Below are 18,454 nucleotides of genomic sequence, written 5' to 3'. Positions count from 1 at the left end.
CTGTAAGTATGGTGTACATTCTTAGTTCCAGATTAAAACACATTTGTTTGCTTGTGCCCAGTTTACCAGCCGAGCCAGATTGCTCTGTATCCAGGAGCTGTTCTCTTCATTATTTGTCATTGTGCCGATGTTTTGTGTCACCTGCAAACATTACTATGGAGAAAAACGTTAACCAGTGGAGGGCCAAGAGTCAATCCCTGTGGGACCCCATTTGATGATGATTTCCCATTTACAATTACACTTTGAGGCCTATCAATTAGCCAGTTTTTAAACCATTTCACATGTGCCATGTTGATTTTGTATTGTTCTAGTTTAGTAATCAAAATGCCATGTGGTACCAAGTCAAATCCTTACAGAACTCTATTGCATCAACGCTATTATCTTTATCAACCAAGCTTTGTCAACTCATTAAAAAAGATATCAGATTAGATTGACAAGATCTCTTTTCCATAAGCCCATTAACTATATTATCCTCCTTTAATTCTTTGTTACTCAAGTCCTGTATCAGCCATTCCATTATTCTGCCTGCCAAGTTGCAGGGCCATCTCCCACAAGGCTCATTATGTTTCAGGGTGTAGGGCTGAGTATTTTTACCAAACCGGGAAGCCAGCCGACAATAAAGAAGTCACAAAGCACGAACTTACAAAAGCAGTGACAACACTCCCATTGTCCACACTTATTAGAAACTATAGGATGGATTCCAGTGCCTAGTTATCAGAGCCCGGAAGAAGGAGACAGGACATGTGAATTCTATTCCCAGCTGGGTGATCTTGAGTAAGATGCTTAACATGTCCGTGCCTTAGTTTCCCTATCTGTGAAACATGGGATAGTAAAGTAGCTACTAACAGGGGTTGTGAGACTTAATTTATTAATATTCATCCAGCACTTTGAGATCCTCAGATGAAAGAGGCATGAGAAGGGCAAATGGTTATTCTCAACAGTTGTACAAATGAGGAGAGGTCAGACCTGACGCAAAATGAGGAATTTATTGCACTCAGAGTACAGTACCACAGACAGAGCTGAAGGATGTTTGTACATTAATATGGAGGGAGAGTTATGACTGCGGGAATGCTTCTCTTAACACAGTAAATTCATCCATATTCAGATTTAAGAATAAGATTTAAGATTTAAGAAATTGTAGTTTACCTTCAAGAAAATAGCATGAAAAATATACAGTATGTCGCCCTACAAATCCATTATCGTTCATGTGAACACAAGTAGGATATTCTGATGGCTGGGATGAAAAAAACCAGGAGGCATCGCAGACAGGTGAACAGCTGTGATACAGCTGTACTGCATGCAAACCACGTGTAAAGATGTGCACGAGTAGAGACAATGCTACGTAAACCTGTGGCACAGTTCGGGTTCGGCCCGTCCCTGCTGGCGTGCAGGGAATGTTGTGAGCTGTGCATTAGAACTCCCCTGTTCTGCATATGCGCCTCTTCTCCCTTTAAAGCCCCCTGAGCAACCAAAAATAATTATATGAGAAAATGTTTTCCTTTTTCCATCCAGTCCCACGCTGGGTTTTGTTTCTGAAACTGTGAACATACGAAATGGGGACCAACGTGAATACAGCAAAAAAAGCTAGACTGGTGGAATTTGCCTCAGACACTTTGCTAGCCCTCCCTAGTCAACGTTATGCTTTAAGGGCCTGATCCAAAACTCTGTGAAGTTGGTGGGAGTCTTTCCATTGACTTGGACGGACTTTGGCTCAGGCGGCAGAGTGTCCTACGTCATTCGGCCCTTAGGAGAACACTTGTGTTGAATGCACTGCTTGCCACATGCTTACTCCTCATGTTTCCAGCTTTCAGGGCCAACTTTACAAAGCTGAAAACAATTCCGAGCCAAATCACCTAGAAGAAAGAATTTAATCCGGAAAATGTGAATGATAATTAGGAACTTTGTAGGGGCATTTTACTGGATGCCCACAAAGCCACACCTGAGAGAAAGGACTGCACTGGTTTAAAAAACAAACAAGCCTGGGTTAGAGAGGCGGTGAAAGCAGCTATAATTTTTTAAAAACATGTAAATTAGAAATGGCAAAAAGGAAGCTGATCGTGATGAATATAAAATTAAAAGCTAGAAATTGTAGAAATTGATACGGGAAGCAAAAGAACACAAGGAGAACTCTATAGCAGAGTTGAGGGCAATAAGAAGGGATTCTATCAGTAACTCAGCCAGAGGTTAGGGGTCTATTACAGGAGTGGGTGGGTGAGGTTCTGTGTCTTGCAATGTGCAGAAGGTCAGACCAGATGATCATGATGGTCCCTTCTGGCCTTAAAATTTATGAGTAAACTCCTCAGGACAGTCAATCTCCTTTATCTCCACTAAAAGAAAAGGAGTACTTGTGGCACCTTAGAGACTAACAAATTTATTTGAGCATAAGCTTTCGTGAGCATCCGATGAAGTGAGCTGTAGCTCACAAAAGCTTATGCTCAAATAAATTGGTTAGTCTCTAAGGTGCCACAAGTCCTCCATTTCTTTTTGCGAATACAGACTAACACGGCTGCTACTCTGAAATTTATCTCCACTGACCCTTCTGGTCTTCCTGTGGAGTTGTCTCCAGACTGGCTCCTTGGCATTGTTCCCAGTCAGTGATCTCTATCCTGTATGTTCAGACAGAGTCTGGAACCTGACTGCTGACAGCGGAAACACAGACCTCATGGAGTATGCGCTCCATCGGCAGATGTTCTGAGCTCTGCACCCAGACCAGAGTCTCAGCTCAACTGAGAAGAAAGTCCTGGACTCTGCCAGGGCTAGTGCAAATCTCTGATCCCACGGGGTTGGATGGTTTTGGCCATACTGACTCCCAGACGGAGCCAGTCTCCAAGGTTGAGGGGTGTTTCCCTGACCCTGTCCCATGGGGCAGGACGTTGTGATGTTCAATAGAAATGCTAGTGAGGAGACCGGGGAAAGTCTGTTGTTTTCATCCATGAATAAGGCAAGGGCATTTGTCTCATTTCCCACTTGCTTTCATTCTGCCCTGGGACAAAGTGCAAACGCCTCTTAGGTAATGGCACCAGCAGTAAAAGATCCACAGCCAAACCAGCCCAGGAAGCAGATGTGTCTCCCCTTCTCTTCCCTGCGAGTGGGGCCTGTTTACTGCAGGGCTGAAATTTCTCCCCAGTCTTCAGCCCATGGAAACTGCATCCAGATGAGCCCAGGCCACCAATGCAGAGGCTCTGTGCCCCAGAAAACAGATGTGTCTGGTAGGGTCTCTTGCTCAGAAGGCTTGGTTTAATAATATACTAAATAATGCACTAAAGTAACACAGCAGGAGGCAAGGGAAGGCATTTTAAAGTGAGCGGCCATGAGGCCTTCCACCTCTCCATCCTATCATATTTATATATGTATCGAAAGGAAATAGTAAGTAAATTAGGGATCACTTCCATTCCTGGTTACCCGCCATCCATCCGCCTGCCCTGTCGCACAGCAGGCTTGTTCTAAAGAGGACAGCACATTGCCCTGATCGTGTGGTAATACACAGGAGCTCATGAGAGTGAAAAGTGAAGGAGCAGTTGCTCCTGTATTTCTTCTCAGGGGGAAATGAAGAGATTTGCGTCTCAATAGTTTGTAAAACCAAATCTAAAGGAAACTAAAGACCCATTGGGGCTGGGTAGTCTTTGGAGAACACAGAGAGCCAACTCTCATCCCAGCGACTTCTGAGGGACTCGAATCTAGCCCTTAGGCGCCCCAGAGAGCCACCAGGCTCATATGCTGCAGGGGATAATTTGTGCCCATTTTCTGGAGGAAAAACTCCACAGCAAAAATACGGTGAGATGGACCCAACACATTGATCTTCACAGCTTCAGGCCAGGGGGAATCTTCTGCACCATTCACGCATTTCCGATCCGACTCATTCAAGGTGACGATGTAAGGGCCTGTGTGTGTATCCATGGAGACCTGCAGACCACATGGCAGATAGCGTTGAAGTGTACGCAGCACGTAATACAGGCTGAGCCACAGGCATATTCTGTGGCTCAAATTTCTGTTAAGCTTATTTTCAACCTTTAAAAAATATAGTACAATTTGTATTAAGGTTACACTAAATTCCAGAGCTTCCCAGGGAAGTCCTGTATCATGTTCAAAAATATTTAATCCCAACCATTTTCACATTGTTCTTATAAAAACAGACGTGTATGAACAGAAATGAAACGCCTGGTACCTTTCTGGCACCTTTTTTTTTTGTTTTTTTTTCTTTTTTCTTTTTAACCTTTGCAAGTTACAAATACACATTCTGCTGACTGTTTTCTTCAAAGGAAAAAAAATCGAATGTCTCAGTCGTACAACTGCAGAGATGCCCTAACCGTCTCTAAACTCAAACGGACTTGAAAACACTGTCCTGGTTATAACTGGCATTCCACAAAGACAGAATAAAGACACCAGCAGCCAAAGAGACATCAACGGCACCGTTCCTCCGATGGTAGCAGGAATGGCCCGGTGTGACCGCCAATTCTGTGAAAGAGAAGTACTGGTAACTTGTCAATGGCACCTTGTGTGAATTTTTATGTTTCCATGAAAAGAAAACATTTGAGCATTTGTTTTGTTAAGTGCGAACACGTTATTCTCCAGAACCAAAGACTAGGAATGTGGTGACTGAAGTCCAGTTGTCACAGGGTTAGATCAAGATGGAAGTGGCTACTAAAGGCTCTATTTTGCCTGTTATGCTCCTCCAGTGATTGGGCTCCTATGCTGCAGTCAGGGAAGGTTTGCTACCTGACTTTCTTCCCTACAATGACCCCACTGCTCCCTTCTCTCTTCTCCAGGTGGGGTTTGCCCAATGCCTGACTCGCAAGTGGAGTGCAAATCTAGGGGATTTCCCATCCTTAGCTCCAAGCTGGACAGTGCAGCTTTGAGTGGACAATGCTGACTGGACCCTGTTTTCTGCCACGGACCCTGGACTAGGTTTGGAATGACAGGAACATGGCGGTTTGGTTGCTGCCATAAAGTCTTCCCATGCTGCTGAGATCCGATCTAACGCACTCTGCCGGTTCTGCATGCTCCGGGAAGATGGGAGGAAGGACTGACTCTGGCTCTTCCCATGCAGACCTGTGGCTAACTAATCACTCCACCTGCCCTTCCCAGAGCAGCTATTCCAGAAGAACAGTGGACTCTTCCAGTTGCATGAGGGCACCGTAATCTTGAAGGGCGAATGCTCCAAAATTAACCAGAGCATGTGATAGGATCCTGTATTCCATCGTTATTACCCTGAGATACTTACTGTAAAGTGGGCAAAAGGTGAACTCAGACTTTGAGAGAGACTGGATATTCCTCGCAATGGCCACAGTCAATGTTATTAAAGAGCAATACCAGGCGTGAGCAGAAGACAGGCAAGCCTGTTTGTTCCCAGTGTAGTGGTAACACTGCCCTAGAAGATTTTACCCATGTCCCCTTGCAATGCTGCTAAGGTCTCTCAGACCGGGGTCGATATGCTCAGCAATCGTTGGTTGCACATGTTAAGGCTTCTCTGCAGCAGCTCACATGTTCTTGTATGTGCCTCTCCAGGGTTAAAAACAAACTGGGCCAAGCAAGTAGCATGTAACTTGCTTGTTTGGTCTCTGCTTCCCCTTTCTCCCCAGACACCCGAGGGCATCATGCAGTACCTGCCTGGCAACTTTCCTGAGATGGGCCCCAGGAGGGAGGCTGCTCCCTCTGCTCACTGCTCTTTGAATCGGAGAGAGCGTAGCACCAGACGCCTGATCAAACTCTAGGAGAACCGGAAATGTGTGGGCAGTAGTTAAGCTTAGGACAGTGCTCAGGAAGACTCTCTATGTATAATACCAAGGAATCAAGCTCTGTGTCTATCCCAGCTCTTGGCAGTTAGCTGCAGGATCTCGCATAGAGACATTTTAATTTTTAACAACACAAAAACCGTAAAATCCCTTTGCATGTGGCCAGTGCAGAGTTGGAGGCTGTCGCTGCTGTGGGATGGGGCACCCTCCCCACCTTCATGTGTGGACTGGTAGCTCTGCACTGGTCCTTAGAGCTCTGGGTACACCCAGGGAGCGGAGCACAGCCTGCCGGTAACACTTTGAACACACCTATCTCAAGTTAAATAGAATAAATACAGTGAAGAAAACAGTTAAATCATCAATAAAGAGGCAAAAGGACAGACAACAGTAGGTCCAGGATTCCAGTTAAACTCCACATGGTCTCTGGATTAGTTACTGAGGAAGTTCTATTGGAGTGAATTAAGTTCACATCTGGAGACTCTTGTATCACTGTCTTTATATTGAAACTTCATATTCTCTTGTTTCCTAAAAAGAAGAAAACGCATGTTTAAGGGAATGGCTGGGTTTCCACCCAGATTAATCAGCCCTGGTCTATGTGAGATCAGACCCAGGTGACATCTAGGCCTTGTCAACGCAAGAAAACTGTCTTGATTTCATTAAATTGGTTTAGAAGCTAATGTAGTTAAAGGGTTCAAAGCCCCTGGTGTCTACCTTTGATTTCTATTGAAGAGTGCCCATGCAAGAGGGCTATGTCAATTTAACCAGAACCGCTTCTAAACCAATTTGTTGTTTGGTACAGTTTTCTCATGGAGACAAAAGTATGGCCAACCCCGGACATTCAAAAATCATAAATCAGGTCCCCAAAATCACAAGATTGGTTTAAAAATTGTGAGGTTTAAACAAATAATACATTGGGGGTCTTTTACTCTGCCTTCCGGTTTCCGAGCCTTTGGGTCACACGTGGGCCACATTTCTCAGCTTTTGTTCACAACCACAGGGCTGGAAGCTGGCTTTTTAAAATAAAAGCTGAGATTCTTACCCAATCTGCTGCCTGTGGGAGCCGGGGCTCTGAGTCAAACACCAAATATTGTGAGGCTCGTGATAAAACTGAGAGCAGGCAACATGGATTTGAAGACCTAACTCACGCCAAGGCACTGCCTTATTTCTCACGCCCCCAGACACTCACGCCTGGCTGCTCAAACATGCCCATTATCCTAGCATGGAACTCAGAGCTTAGGCATGAGACATGCTGAGCACCCTCAACTCTCACCCCACTTCCCTTGCACGTAACGGGAGCTGGGGTGCTCAGCACCTGGTAGGATCCGGCCCTCTCCTAGTTAGAAGTTAGACAGAAGCCATTGTGTAAAGCAGCTGCAGGAGGTGAGGATGGTACTTCCAGCAGGCCCCGCAGTTTCCCCCGGCCCTGGGCTTAGCTCAGAGACACCTTGGGGGAGATTCGTTCAGTGTAACTGCTGTACCTGCCCCACAGCCTGCATGTCATGTCACTGCAGACTCCACAGAGCCACTCGCATCCCCCGCTTTACACCTCAGCTCTGAGTGGGGTCAGGGGTCCTAGCTGCGCCCGAGGGAGTCTCACACGCCAAAGGGCCAGGAGAGGGGAGGTCAGCAGGAGAGTATTAGTTACATTAAGGCAAACCCCCTACGTTAAGCCAGCACCTCTTCTGGCCCCTGGGTGGATAACTTGTAGCCTCTAGCTCCCTCGCACTAGACAGCAGAGTCCTGATGTGCTCCTCAAGCTGCCCGGAGGGCAGGGAGAGGAGCAGGGGATGCTGCACTGAACAGAACTTCTGTGAGCCCCTCTCTCCTGGTGTGAGTCAATGTGGTGGCCCAGGGGCTCGCATAGAGCCATGCTGTCTCTGGACGACACACTGCGGGAGGCTTTCAGGACTCCCTGCGACTCCATTCCATGGCAGAGTGGCTTCCCCTTCCCAGCTCTGCAAGGCCAAGCAGCCCCACTGCAAAGGGTTCATCATCATTTCCAAATGGCTTCCTCTGCATCTTCCTTTGCCAGGCTCCGCGGGGCGACAGCAGCTGGACCAGCACTCTGATCACTGCATCACCAGTTCCATTGCCCCAGAGCAAACCTGCAAGGCAGAGCTGGGCCTGATGGATTGGGATTGGACTGGAGAGAGGTCGGTCCTGGGGCTGGTTTTGTTCAACATCTTCATTAATGATCTGGATGATGGGATGGACGGCACTTGCACCCTCAGCAAGTTTGCAGATGACACTAAACTGGGGGGAGAGGGTAGGGTCCAGAGTGACCTAGACAAATTGGAGGATTGAGCTAAAAGAAATCTGATGAGGTTCAACAAGGACAAGTGCAGAGTCCTGCACTTAGGATGGAAGAATCCCATGCACCGCTATAGGCTGGGGACCGACTGGCTAAGCAACAGTTCTGCAGAAAAGGACCTGGGGACTACAGTGGATGAGAAACTGCATATGAGTCAGCAGTGTGCCCTTGTTGCCAAGAAGGCTAACAGCATATTGGGCTGCATTAGTAGGAGCATTGCCAGCAAATCGAGGGAAGTGATTATTCCTCTCTATTCGGCACTGGTGAGGCCACATCTGGAGTATTGCATCCAGTTTTGGCCCCCCCACTACAGAAAGGATGCAGACAAATTGGAGAGAGTCCAGCGGAGGGCAACAAAAATTATTAGGGGCCTGGAGCACATGACTTACGAGGAGAGGCTGAGGGAACTGGGGTTATTTAGTCTGCAAAAGAGAAGAATGGGGGGGGGGATTTGATAGCAGCCTTCAACTACCTGAAGGGGGTTCCAAAGAGGATGGAGCTCAGCTGTTTTCGTGGTGGCAGATGACAGAACAAGGAGCAATGGTCTCAAGTTGCAGTGGGGGAGGTCTAGGAAAACTATTTCACTCGGAGGGTGGTGAAGCACTGGAATGGGTTACCTAAGGAGGTGGTGGAATCTCCATCCTTAGAGGTTTTAAGGCCCGGCTTGACAAAGCCCTGGCTGGGATAATTTAGTTGGGGTTGGTCCTGCTTTGAGCAGGGGGTTGGACTAGATGACCTCCTGAGGTCTCTTCCAACCCTAATCTTCTATGATACACGGCTAATTAACCCATCAGCCCAGCAGGTAGAAAAGGCACAGGAAGGACATGCCTGGGGGGAAGAGACGGACGGGCAGGCTTTGGGGAGTCAGAGCCAGGAGAGAGCTTTCAGGGGGAAGGTGCTGTCTGTCTCTCCCCTCCTTTGCTGAGTGAGCTAAGAAGTGTCTGCTATTGTAAATACAGAGCCGCACACATTTGGACGGAACACTGTAAATAAACTGCACAGAGGGAGTGACCAGGAGAAGGTCTCCGAGGGTTTGTGGTGAGAAAAGAGACCGGAGCAGGGCGACCCCTGGCAGACCCTCCTTGGCTAAACTCTAATGCCCCGCGCTCTGATGGTCTGGCTCACCGTGTCCCCAGGGTGGGGTGGAAATGCTGGTGCCATTGAAACTCCCGTAAAGGCTGATTTTTCTGGCTGACCTGCTGCATCATCTGCCCACTGTGACAGGGAGGGAGATAAGCAGAGATGGTCTCTCATGGGGAGTCTTGAGGGGGGTTCGTAACCTTCCCTCTTGCTAAAAGAAAAGGAGTACTTGTGACACTGAGACCAAGAAATGGCCCACCTTGATTATCACTACAAAAGGTTTTTTTTTCTCTCCTGCTGGTAATAGCTCACCTTACCTGATCACTCGCGTTACAGTCTGTATGGTAACACCCATTGTTTCATGTTCTCTGTGTATATAAATCTCCCCACTGTATTTTCCACCAAATGCATCCGATGAAGTGAGCTGTAGCTCACGAAAGCTTATGCTCAAATAAAATTTGTTAGTCTCTAACGTGCCACAAGTCCTCCTTTTCTTTTTGCGGATACAGACTAACACGGCTGCTACTCTAAATCCCTCTTGCTGTGAGTCTGTGCCAGGCCTTCACCTTCAGTTTAATGTAATGTACAGACGGAGAGAACTGAGGCACCGAAAGGCCAACTCACCCCTGTCTCGTAAATTGGGTTGTCAAACTCCGTCTCCACTGTGATCTGGCTGTACGGGTGGGAGTACATGAGGGGCAAGCGCAAGTTGGAGTAGTACCGACATCTGAGAAAAAGAGAAGCAAGTGAGAGACGTCACCTCACTGGGTCAGAACCACGCAGGCCCCAACGGCTCGCGCACGTGGGCTGGTGAAGCCAATGGAGTCACTTGGTGACATGCACCGAGCAAGGCAGCCCACACTCACGCTCCCAAATCGCCCATTCCCCTTTGCTCTCCCTCCTGCATTCACCGCTCAGCATCGAGATCACCCACTCCTGGCAGCAAACCCTGCAAGGTCAGGGCCTGATTCTCGGAGCTGCCTGGCTCCCTCAGCACCCACAGGTTCCGGGGGTAGCTGCTGGGTGCTTCCTCTCATGAGGGACACAGCACTGCCTCAGCGGGCATGGGGAGGCTTATGAGCTGCTGTTTGCCCAGCGCTCTGAGATCCCTGGCGTCGAGGCCCTGGAGAAGTGCCCCGTGTTGCTGTGACAGTGGTCCCCACCTTGTGATATAGATATATGCACCGCCCAGCAGTAGCGAGATGAGCAGCACCGGGATGAATATGGCTAGCGCCATGTTTCCCCCTTCGAGCGACGTCTCTGCGGCAGCTTCCGCGACTGAAAACACAGTATTCATTATGTTCCCATAGGCCAAACATTTGAGATCTCCCCCCTCGGGCTTTCTTCCCTCCTAACCTTTCCCTCCCCGCACGGTGCTGCCTTGTCTCTGCGGCCAGCTGCAGAATGCTGCTTGTTTGAAATGTAACGCAAAAGCCAGGTTTCTTCACAAGCCCAAACCAACCCCATCTGTTGTCTAGCGTCCCACTGTCAGCTGGGAGCACAAAGAGGGGCCTCGAAGTGCCCTGTAGGAGACGGGCAGGTGAAAGAGAGATTTTATTGTCTGAAATGCAATTGCTATCCAGTGGTCCCAGCTGCAGGTCCCATTGGGTACCACAAGTACTCAAAACCTCAGATCAAGCCCTTCTGCCCAGAGGGCCTCCCCAAATATTCCATCCCTCTGAAGAGTCCTGTACTGAGGGCACGTGACACCCTCCCATGCAGAGTGGTCAGCCCAGCCACATTCCACAGTCTCTAATTTCTGAACTGAAGAGCAATGGCAATGCTGCAATGCATACTTGTTGCAAATTGGTTTGCGTTGTGTGATCAAATGCAGGTGCTGCACTCTCCAGAGAGAGGTGCCAGACATCTGCCTGACTGGGATTTTCCAACAAATGCATTTCACTCACCTTGTAAAGCGTGTTCAAAACTGTCTTGATTCACTGCAAGAGAAATTGGGAATTGTTGGCAGGGTTCGAGATGGTCATGGGGGCTGGCAGCCTCGTGTGAAACATGAAAAATACCCACATTTCCCTCAGCTGGATTTACTGTTTTTCCTCTTTGTGAAAACTCTAGTGCCCTAGGCCAGAAATTAGAACTAGCCAGAAGGTCATTCCCAGCAGCATAAGGAAACCCCCTGGATCTCCTCCTTCAGGGGACACTTGCTGAGCACTTTCATAGGAACATCTGATGGGCCATCTCATCTGCTCTCTTTTCTCCAAGAGTGGGTTGTTTCAAATGCTTCCAAGAAAGGTGCCGGAAAGCCCACAGTGGGTGATTATGGAATAACTTGCCCTTTGGGGACATTTCCTGAAACCCTGTCAGAAGCAGTCGCCTTATGCCCTGAGCGTGAGAGTTTATAACCTTCGTTAATATTTTCAGCCCTATCTCATTTAACTGTGGCCGCTCTCATTATTCATATCAGTGTCTGTTTCTTTCTTGAATCCTGCTCTGCTCTTGGTCTCAATGGCATCTTGTGACAGTGAGTTCCAAAGGCTAATCCCATGCTGAGTAAAAGGAGATTTCCTTGCATCAGTTTTAAATGTGCTGCCTTTCAATTGCATTGAATATCCTCTTGTCCTTGTTTTAGGAGAGAGAGGAAATATAGTTCTAGTGGGCATCCCATGTGAGTGTCCTTGTGTCTGTGCATCCTTCTCAACTTTCCCTCCCATTCACACCCATGCCCCTGCCCTGTGCAGTGACACATCCCAGAGGTCTCTTCCATCAGCATGTGGGCATGGGGAGTCCCCCAATTTGGGGTCTCTGCTTCTCTCCACAGACCCCAAACCGTGCCACCAACCCTGAGCTCTTTGGATGCTTTTGGCCCTTCGGCACCCATTTAAGGCATTCTCGGACTGGCCTCACAGCAAGCACCATATCACTTCAGGGAAAATCAGCTGCACACTGAAGCCTGGGGCCCAGGGGAATTACATTACCCTCTCCTGAGCAATCTGCAAAAGCCCGGGAATACGCTGCTGTTCCAGGGACACTGTTACTGTGCAATTCACAAGAAATTAAGTGGTATTTATTCCCTGCCGTTTAAAGTGTTACCAGGAGGTCCCTCCTTGTGTCCATGAAATAGACTCCAACTGAAAACTGGCCAGTTTATCAAGCAGGGCTTCCTTTGGGCCAAGGGTCATGGCCATTGTCATCAACTAGTAACCCAAGGCAGAATCACTAAGGTACACATAGAGAAATGTAGAACAATGCGTTCACAGGACTTGGGACAGAATCCAGACCCCTCTGGAAACTCTGAGGACCATTCCTGCTTCCCCCAGCCCTGTCTGCACATGTGCTAGGCAATGGCTGCTAGTTAACAGCTTCCAACACAGTTCACGAGAAAGGTGTTGAGATGGATTCCCTCCCCTGGGCAGACAGAACCTCTTAAAGATAAATCTGTAACAACCACCAAAACCTCGGCTATCCGTGGCTGGAACCCTGGCAACACCAATGTGTCAAGAGCCTGGGTGACAGCCGGAGAGCCTTTTGTTTTCAGGGCTGCTGGTAAAACAGAAGAAGGAGCTCTTAAGGAGGGGCTGCAGCAGCCGTGACATGCTCTGCTGCCTTTTAATGGCGGTGAGAATGGGGACAAATCTCCATGCTGGAGGAGGTCGCTGCTCAAAGCTAATTCTCTGGTGTGGTGGGAACTATCTGAGGACACCTGCAAATCCCTGTCGATTCCAGCCCCTTCCCAAAGTGTGGTCTTGTTTTTCAGCTGTCTCGGAAAGCTCGTTACCTTTGCAGATGGGCAGGGGTCCGCTCCAATGGGACGGCTGGCCCAGAATGCATTTGATAGTAACCTCGCCCATTAGCTCAAAGCCTTCATAACACATGAACGTCAGGGATTCGCCTGGCAAGTAAAGTCGTTTGTAGAGTATTTGGTAGCCATTTTCAGGTAATCCTGGATTATCACAGGCAAGGGACTCTTCAGCTGAAAAGAAACATTCCCAGTGTGAGTCATGCTTTCCCTGCCTGTCCCGCGCTTTTACCTAGCCGTCAGCTCAGGACTGTGCAGATCTAAGCCACAGCCACAGTAATGACTAGATTTATTTTTTCCTCACCTTCACCAACTAGATTTGGTTAAAGAGTGACAGGATGTCAGGCGGTAGCCTGGTATATTAGTCTCTTCAACAGCAGTTAAGTGTCTCAGAAGGTGAACTTTGTGCGCTGTGCTCCCTTGAATGCTCTAGGAGGACTTGTGGCACCTTAGAGACTAACCAATTTATTTGAGCATAAGCTTTCGTGAGCTTTTGTACACACAGTGACACACACGCACATGCTCTGGACGGGATCCTACCTTGTGAGGCCATGCAGAGCTGGGCGGGCAGGCAGCCTCAGAGCCAGGGACAGCAGCTAGTGGCCCAGCTAATGGGGCCTGGCTGCTAGTGTCCGGCAGTATCAAAGTCTGCTTTTCTGAAGTCCAGGGTCCGTATTCTGCTGCTCTCCTTTCTTCCCTGTGTCAGGATCCTGAACTCAACCATCTCATGGTCACTGCCTCCCAGGTTCCCATCCACTTTTGCTTCCCCTACTAATTCTTCCCGGTTTGTGAGCAGCAGGTCAAGAAGAGCTCTGCCCCTAGTTGGCTCCTCCAGCACTTGCACCAGGAAATTTTCCCCTACCCTTTCCAAAAACTTCCTGGATTGTCTGTGCACCGCTGTATTGCTCTCCCAGCAGATATCAGGGTGATTGAAGTCTCCCATGAGAACCAGGGCCTGCGAACTAGTAACATCCGTTAGTTGCCGGAAGAAAGCCTTGTCCACCTCGTTCCCCTGGTCCGGTGGTCTATAGCAGACTCCCACCACGACATCACTCTTGTTGCTCACGCTTCTAAACTTAATCCAGAGACACTCAGGTTTTTCTCCAGTTTCATACCGGAGCTCTGAGCAGTCATACTGCTCCCCTACATACAGTGCAACTCCCCCACCTTTTCTGCCCTGCCTGTCCTTCCTGAACAGTTTATATCCATCCATGACAGTACTCCAGTCATGTGAGTTATCCCACCAAGTCTCTGTTATTCCAATCACATCATAATTCCTTGACTGTGCCAGGACTTCCAGTTCTCCCTGCTTGTTTCCCAGGCTTCTTGCATTTGTGTATAGGCACTTGAGATAACTTGTGGTTTGTCCTGCTTTCTTAGTATGAGGCAGGAGCCCTCCCCTTTTGCGCGCTCCTGCTCGTGCTTCCTCCCGGTATCCCACGTCCCCACTTACCTCAGGGCTTTGGTCTCCTTCCCCCAGTGAACCCAGTTTAAAGCCCTCCTCACTAGGTTAGCCAGCCTGCTTGCGAAGATGCTCTTCCCTCTCTCCGGTAGGTGGAGCCCATCTCTGCCTAGCACTTCTCCTTCTTGGAGGAAGGGGAAGGCCTGAGTGGGGGGGACCCTGGGACTAAACCCCCTTACCCATGTGATAGGGGAGTGACTAAAAGCAATTATAGGTGTTATGGGTGCGGGGAGTTGGGGCACATAGCTGCCCAGTGCCCCAATGTTGTAAAGCCAATGCAGTGTAACCTGGGGGACGGCGCAGACCCATGCAGCCTACTCAATATTGTAGGGGTTGTAGTCACCCCACATAGATATACAAGGCAGGTAAAGTTGAATGGGGTAGAAACCATGGCACTCGTAGACTCGGGAAGTGCTATCACCCTAATTTTGGGTAAATTAGTGAAGCGCAGGCAGTTAATGCAGGCTAAGCGTACTGGGGTAACCTGTGTCCATGGGACTGTTAGTTACTACCCCATCATACCAGGGAAAATTGAAATTCAGGGAAATGTCACCGGGGTGGAAGCAGGGGTAGTCCCAAACCTCCCATACCCCATGCTCATAGGTAGAGATTTCCCTGGGTTTGGAAACTTGCTCCCATGGGAGGAATTGGAGGGAGAGGAGCTCCCCGAACTTCAGGAGGCTTCCGCGGCAGAATGTCAACTCCCATTTTTCGCGGAAATGTCCCAGGAGCCATTCCCTGTCCCAGGGAAAGGCAGGAAGACCAAGAGAGAAAGAAGGGTGGCCAAGGCTTTGGGTACCCGAATCCTGATACAAGGACAGAGGGTCGCCTGTGTAGGCAGACGTACACGGGCAACCGAAGGGGAGGGCCCCGAGACGGAGGAGGGGCCAGAGACTGCTTCCAACCCCAACCTCACGGAGCCAGCTGAGAAGGCAGAGACAGATCCCTCAGAGTTCGGACTGATAAGCCCCAGGAGAGAGACTTTTTGACGGGACCAGGTGGAAGACCCAAGGTACGAGAATGCCAGGAAGGAGGTGGCTGAGATAGATGGGGTAACTATAGAGGGAAAGGCCCAGGGGCCACCAGTATGTGCTTGTTATCCTAGACTATGCAACCAGGTACCCAGAAGCTGTCCCCTTACGAAACACAGCTTCCAAGCGCATTGCCAAAGAATTAGTGGCAATCTTTGCCCGGGTAGGGCTTCCAAAAGAAATCCTCACAGACCAGGGAACACCATTCATGTCCAAGTTGATGAAGGACCTGTGTTCCCTGCTTCATGTCCAGACCCTGCGGACCTCGGTTTACCATCCACAAACCGATGGTCTGGGGGAAAGATTTAACTGGACCCTCAAGGCCATGATAAGAAAGGTGGTAAGCAAGAATGGGAAAGACTGGGACAACCTACTACCGTACCTCATGTTTGCCATCCGTGAGATCCCCCAAGCTTCCACTGGATTCTCCCCTTTGAGCTGTTGTATGGACGCAACCCCCGAGGCATCCTGGACATAGCCAAGGAAATTTGGGAGGAGAAACCTAGTGAGGGGAAGAACGTAATAGATCATGTGCTATGGATGAGGGAGCGGATATCCCGGATCACTCCCACAGTGAGGGAGCACCTACAGAAGGCCCAAGAGGCCCAGAGAACCTACTACAACCGTCAAGCCAAGGTTCGTCAGTTTCAACCCGGTGACCGAGTAATGGTACTGGTACCCACAGCCGAAAGTAAGCTGTTGGCCCAGTGGCAAGGGCCCTACGAAATAGTCGAACCCGTAGGGGAAGTAAATTACAAGGTGTGACAACTGGGACGTCGAAAACTAGAGCAGATATACCACGTCAACCTTCCAAAACCCTTGCATGCACGAGAGGCATGCACAGTGGTTCGAGAAGAGCTGCACCCAGAGAACAAAAATCCTGAACAGGTGAGGATGTCTCCTGATCTAATGACAGCCCAGAAGAAAGAGGTAACTGAGATGATCGCCCAATATCAAGACGTATTCTCAACAAAGCCGGGTTGCACAACTGGGACATATCACCACATCATCACGAACCCTGGGGCCAGAGTAACTATGAGGCCCTACTGGGTGCCAGCAGCCAAAAGGGAGGAAATAAAAGCGGAAGTCAGGAAAATGCTAGAGATGGGGATCATCGAAGAATCCCACAGTCACTGGTCCAGCCCAACAGTGTTGGTGCCCAAATCTGACGGCACCACGAGGTTCTGCAACAACTTCCGTCGACTAAACGAGATATCCCAGTTTGATGCCTACCCTATACCCCACATAGATGAACTAGTGGACCGTCTGGGGAATGCCCGGTAGTTGACAACCCTAGACTTGAAAAAGGGGTACTGGCAGATTCCTCTAGCTGAAGATACAAAGGAAAAGATGGCGTTTTCTACACCAGAGAGTCTCTTCCAATATATGGTCCTCCCTTTTGAACTACATGGGGCCCCAGCTACCTTTCAGCGCCTCACGGACAAGTTATTACGCCCCCATGCCAGTTATGCTGCAGCCTACTTGGATGACTTGGTGATTCATACCCCAGACTGGGAGACCCACTTGGAAAAAGTGGGGGCAGTCCTTGATACCTTCAGGCAAGCTGGCCTGACGGTGAACCCTGTTAAGTGCGCCGTAGGGTTCACGGAGGCCAAATATCTTGGCTACATGGTAGGAAGAGGTCTGGTAAAATCTCAACTGAATAAGTTAGTGGCCATCCAAAATTGGCCATGGCCAAGTTGTAAGAAGCAGGTCCAAGCATTCCTAGGGGTGGTGGGGTATTACTGGCATTTCATCCCCCATTTTGCCACAAGGGCAAGTCCCCTAACGGACTTAGTGAAGGCCCATGGTCCTGATCCAGTCAGATGGTCCGATGGAGCAGAGAGAGCATTCGCGGACCTACGGACTGCCCTCTGCAGTAACCCCATATTGATAGCCCCGGATTTCACCAAGGAATTCATCCTACAGACAGACGCATCCGAGGTGGGGTTAGGGGCCACCCTGTCGCAGATGGTTGGGGAAGAGGAACACCCAATTCTCTACCTCTGTAGGAAACTCCTTCCGAGGGAACAAAAATACTCAGTGGTAGAGAGAGAGTGCCTCGCCGTAAAATGGGCCATGGAAACATTGCGTTATTACCTGCTGGGGCGCAGATTTATCCTTGTGACCAACCATGCCCCTCTTTAATGGATGCAACGGAACAAGGAAAAGAACACGAGGGTAACCAGGTGGTTCTTATCCCTCCAACCTTTCCAGTTCCACATACAGCACAGAGCAGGGAGCCGCCATGGCAATGCTGATGGCTTATCATGCGTACCCTGTCTGGCGTCCCAAGCTGCCCAACCCCTTGGTGTTGAGCAGGGGGGAGGGATATGTGCTAGACCCAGGCCAGTTGAGTTCAGCAGAGTAGCAGAAGGCAGGTATACTGGCCACTGGATTAACAGTTTTCTGTTCCTGACCGACCAGAGCAGGGGCTGCTCCAGGCTAATGAGAACACCTGACTCCAATTAACCTGCAAAGAGTCAGGTGAGGCCATTAAGATAATGTGACCACCTGACTCTAATTAAGGCCCCTCTGATACTATAAAAGGGCTCACTCCAGTCAGGCAGAAAGAGCCAGGGAGCCAGGGGAGAGGAAGTGCGGCTGAAAGGCTGGTTAATGATTCACCCTCAAGTCATTGGTAAGGGAGCCCTAAGGTAAGGGTGAAGCAGGGAGAAGCAGGAGAGCTGTGAGGCAGTGGCCCAGGGAAATGTAGCAACTCTGGCAGTGAAAGGTTGGCTGCCAACAGCTGCTACCATTAGGGTCTCTGGGCCGGAACCCGGGGTAGAGGGCGGGCCCGGGTTCCCCCCAACCTGCCGCTACAGAAACACCTCCTGGGAGGGGAAGACAGGCCCCTGTCAGGACAGGAGGCTAAACTGTTTTGGCATGAGGCCGTAGGAGCAACAGAGACTGTGGGAGTTCTCTCACCAACCTCCATTGCTGGCTTATGATGACAAGGGCTCAGCAGACTGTATCCCTGGCCCTCGAGAGAGAAGGGCTACGTGGAGGGTTGCAGTGAGCCTCTGAAGCTAGCATAAACCGCCTGCAAGTGCGGGACCCACGCGGACAAGATCAGAACATGAA

At 49.5% G+C, this 18,454-nt stretch overlaps 1 protein-coding gene across 1 annotated transcript in view; it reads right to left on the bottom strand.

The window, feature by feature from the left end:
- Nucleotides 1-967: 967 nt before the first annotated feature.
- SEZ6L (seizure related 6 homolog like) overlaps nucleotides 968-18,454 on the bottom strand; it is a 152,896-nt gene continuing 135,409 nt past the window's right edge. Inside the window, exons 13-17 of the mRNA XM_037879011.2 lie at nucleotides 12,857-13,051; nucleotides 11,031-11,063; nucleotides 10,287-10,401; nucleotides 9,748-9,850; nucleotides 968-6,257 (exon numbers count right to left, since the gene is read on the bottom strand). Coding sequence (XP_037734939.1) covers nucleotides 6,228-6,257; nucleotides 9,748-9,850; nucleotides 10,287-10,401; nucleotides 11,031-11,063; nucleotides 12,857-13,051 — 476 coding nt within the window. The 3' untranslated portion in view covers nucleotides 968-6,227. The remainder of the gene's footprint in view (nucleotides 6,258-9,747; nucleotides 9,851-10,286; nucleotides 10,402-11,030; nucleotides 11,064-12,856; nucleotides 13,052-18,454) is intronic.

Source organism: Chelonia mydas, chromosome 15 (assembly GCF_015237465.2).
Source record: "Chelonia mydas isolate rCheMyd1 chromosome 15, rCheMyd1.pri.v2, whole genome shotgun sequence".
NCBI classification, from domain to species: domain Eukaryota; kingdom Metazoa; phylum Chordata; order Testudines; family Cheloniidae; genus Chelonia; species Chelonia mydas.
Note: the sequence above shows the minus strand (reverse complement) of the source record. Positions and strands in the feature narration are given on the sequence as shown.